The following is a 3,576-nucleotide window of genomic DNA, read 5'->3' as shown; positions in this document are numbered from 1 at the left end:
CTTAAGCTGTGACCTCAGTTCACGGAAGTGGTAGAGCAGAGTTGCTGGCACAGGCTTGATCCCTGCCAGTTGCGGTTGCTGCAGGGGCCCTGCCCTTCCCTGAGTGTTGATGCAGCCCAGGAAGTGTCCCCATGGGAGGGCTCGCTCTCTCCTACACTGTCCCGCCCCCGCCCTTCAAGGGTGCCGTGTGTGGTGTCCTCCCCAGCTGTAGCCAAGCAGCCCAGTGCACAGGTGGTTTCCCTGCTGGTGCCTGTAGAGGTGCTGAAAGCCAGCCCTGACCAACACCTCAGGACACTTGCTGTGGGATGCGGAAGGTGGAGATCCTAGCAAGGGATAGTTGTCACTATTAAGGTCAAAGAAAATTTTGGGAGAGCCTGAAAGTTAGTATGGACACGGGGTGACAAGTGCGGAAGCAGGTTTGAGGATGTTGGTCTCTTACAAGGCACCACGGGGTGACAATCTCAAGAGGACATGCAACCAGGGGATGACAATGACAGGATCACAAGAGGACGACGTGCAACCACGGGGTGACAATCACGAGGACTATATGTTGTTCTTTAGTTCTCATGGACACGGCTGGTTGGTGGCAAAGGATTCGCTGTAGGAGGCCTCTCTGAATCACAGCAACTGTCCTGATTTGGAGTTAAACTGGTGGTTGCTTGTTTGCGGGGGCCCGGGCGAGGGGGAGGTTGAAGGCTGTCTGCTATCTCCAATAAGGAGGAGATAGCTCAGTCAGGACAGTCTGTGGGGTTCCTAGTGGCCCACAGAATCTGGTGCAATGGTTTGCCCCTGTAATCCCAGTGCTGCGAAGGTAGAGGCAGGAGGATCCCTAGGAACAGTCTCTGGTTAGCTCCAGAGTCAGTGTGAGACCCTGTTCCAGAAGACAGGTGGGGAGCCGGAGAGGTTGCCGTGCTCAGGAGCACTGCTCCTAGAGAGAGCCAGGTTCACCTCCCCGTTCCCCTGTGGCAGCTCTCAAGCACCTGTAACTCTGCTCTGGCCTATAGAGGCAGAACAGCAAATCCTGGGAAGGATGAGGGCGGGCCTAAGGAGAAAGCTCAGCAAACACAGGCACTTGCCCTCATCCCTGAAGGGCTGAGTTTGATCCCTGGAACCGTATGGTGGAAAGAACCGACTTCCATATGAACACCACGACATGTGCGCCCCCTCCCTGAAATAAGCATGTAAAGAAAAAACTAAGGCAGGGAGCAATTGAGGGAAGCCACGCTGACCCCAGGAACCTGCACTCACAGGGTGCGCTGAGGGCTGCCTTAAATGGTGGCGGGATCTGCTGCTGTCTGAGAGCAAACGGAGGCTGCCTCAGCCGGCCATGCTTGTCTAGTAAGCTGCTCCCTAACTGGCCCAGGAAGGGGCCACCAATGGCTTCAGGCCCCAGGTAGGGGCGGTTGCCCCAGGGCTCTGCTCTTCCCCAGCACGTGTTTTCCCCCAGCATCCCACCCCAGTGGGTCTTCAGTCACTAGCTAACGCTACCCCAGTGCAGTCACTGGGAGAGCATCCTGAGTGTGCAGCTCACGTCTTGATTCTGATTTGCTGCAAAGTAAGCAGTTGGGGCTTTTCCTGAGTGTCTTGACTTTCTCAGGCTTGCCTGGGAGCCGAAGCCAGGGTTAGCGTGTGCATGCCTGTGCATGCACACCTGGGGACAGTCTTTTCTGGTGTTTCTCTGAGGTGGGACAGGGGACCTCTGAAAAGTTTTAATGTTTACCCACAGACGGGGCTTAGGATATGGTAACAGGGTGAGCATATACAGTGGAACTTGGGAGCAGGGAGACAAGTCTGGAGAGAGCCAGCCATCCCTTCCCAGGAGTCTGCAGACTCCAGGTGCAGCTATCTGAGGCTCCCCATGACCCAAGGAGCCATTTGGATCCTTAACCACCTTCTCCCTGCTGGCTGGACCTTTCACCCTGTGCCGGTGGCTGCCACTGTCCAGGGTGTTATAAAGGTGATCTGTGAGATGGAGTTCTCAGATCCTGCCTGTCCATCCCAGGAGGCTGAGCAGACCTGCCTTTGCTCACGAACAAATAAAGAAAAGGTTTTCTATGGTGTGTATGTAATTTGTAAAGCTTGAGATGAAAGCAATGGCTCTTTCCAACCCTACCCACATCAACTGCCTTGGGCAGCCACCTCAACAGGTCACTGGGACACTCAGCCAAACTGGCACAGTTCGTATAGTTCTGCAGAGGTGCTAAGACAGGGAATCCCTCCTGGGTTTGGATGCTGGAAGCTGTGGGTGTCAGCTCAGGCCTGAGGACTTTTGCGCCTACCCTCTCAGGTCAGGCAGGTCCCGGCCCGCTGGCCGCAGTGAGCTCCACTCCCTCAGTGTGTGGCCAGCGGCGCGCAACATGAGGACGACCCTCACTTTACTGGCCTTTGATGGACCGGAGCGCTGGCGACCTCCTGCTGGCCCTTCACACCTTCTGTGTTCTTAAAGTCGAGGTAAGACTTGGCTGCACCAGGCTGAAAGCACTCACTTAAAATTCCAGTCTTGCTCCCCAGGGCTCCACACGCAGCTTCACCTCTAACGAGCCGGGCTGGCAGCTGCCAACCCTTCTGCTAGGCGACAGGTGTCCCGAGTGGTAGTCCGGGGCACAGACCATACAGAGCCCCAGGGACCTGGCTGTGTCTGAGCTGGTCTCGGCCCAAAGGGGTGTTTTGGAAAGAGGGCACGTGGTTGGTGGGAAGCCATGGATTTATCTGGATAAATCACACCCACTGTTCTCGGTGACCCTTGCTTAAATGCGGGACTCATTCTCTTCTACTTCTCTAGTGAAAGGGGGTTGGAAACGAGGTGGGGCGAGTCCGGGGTGTGAAAGGCTAGTTAGTGGGGCAGCTTGTGGATCACCATCCGGCCTCTGGAGCCCAAGTGCCTCCGCGGGCAGGGTGGCAACCGCTGGCCCTGCCCGGGGCGCGCGTGGGGCGCGCGCGGGTAGCACTGCCTCGCCTTCTGCGCCCGGGCCATCGGCGCCCCGCAGGCGGCTTGGCCGTGGTGCCCCGGGGACGGATGGGCGCCTTGACGGCTCCCGGCACCCCCGCGCCGCCCCCCCATCCCGCTCCCTCACCAGGCTGCTCAAGACTAGTCCCCGCAACTTGTTCTCCGCTGTTAACTAGTCGCGCTGGCGGAACGATGGGATGGGGTTGCCACAGCAACCAGACTGGACGTCACAATCCGGGCATGTGTGCCGCCCCCCCGCCGTGCCGCCGTGCCGCGGGCGCTGCCGCCGCCACCCTCGGCCGGCTGCGGGACTCGCGCTGCGGGGCGCGGTGGGCGGAGCGGCCCGGGCTTGGCGGGTGCGGGCAGAGGCGGCCGAGAGCTTGCGGAGTCGACACGGGGGGGGGGGGGTTGGGGGGGGGGGGGGGGCCGGCGGCCGCCATCTTCTCGCCGAGACCGCCTCGCCCGCCGCGCGGGTCCGTCCGGCAGCTCACGGGTTAAGGCTGGCACCGCGCCCGGCGGGAGGGGGGCGCCCACCTCCCCTCCCCCCCCCGCGCCGGGCATGCGGGGCCCGCCGGGCACCGAGGAGGAGCTGCCGCGGCTGTTCGCGGAGGAGATGGAGAACGAGGAGG

At 60.2% G+C, this 3,576-nt stretch overlaps 1 protein-coding gene across 1 annotated transcript in view; it reads left to right on the top strand.

The window, feature by feature from the left end:
* Nucleotides 1-3,409: 3,409 nt before the first annotated feature.
* Nucleotides 3,410-3,576, top strand: part of Chd5 (chromodomain helicase DNA binding protein 5) — a 48,851-nt gene continuing 48,684 nt past the window's right edge. The window contains exon 1 of the mRNA XM_055615150.1: nt 3,410-3,576. This exon is cut by the window's right edge and continues 3 nt beyond it. Within this exon, the coding sequence (XP_055471125.1) occupies nt 3,507-3,576 (70 nt within the window). The 5' untranslated portion in view covers nt 3,410-3,506.

Source organism: Psammomys obesus, unplaced genomic scaffold (genome assembly GCF_907164565.1).
Source record: "Psammomys obesus unplaced genomic scaffold, mPsaObe1.curated_primary_1811, whole genome shotgun sequence".
NCBI lineage: Eukaryota > Metazoa > Chordata > Mammalia > Rodentia > Muridae > Psammomys > Psammomys obesus.
This window is presented reverse-complemented; position numbering and strand designations above follow the sequence as displayed.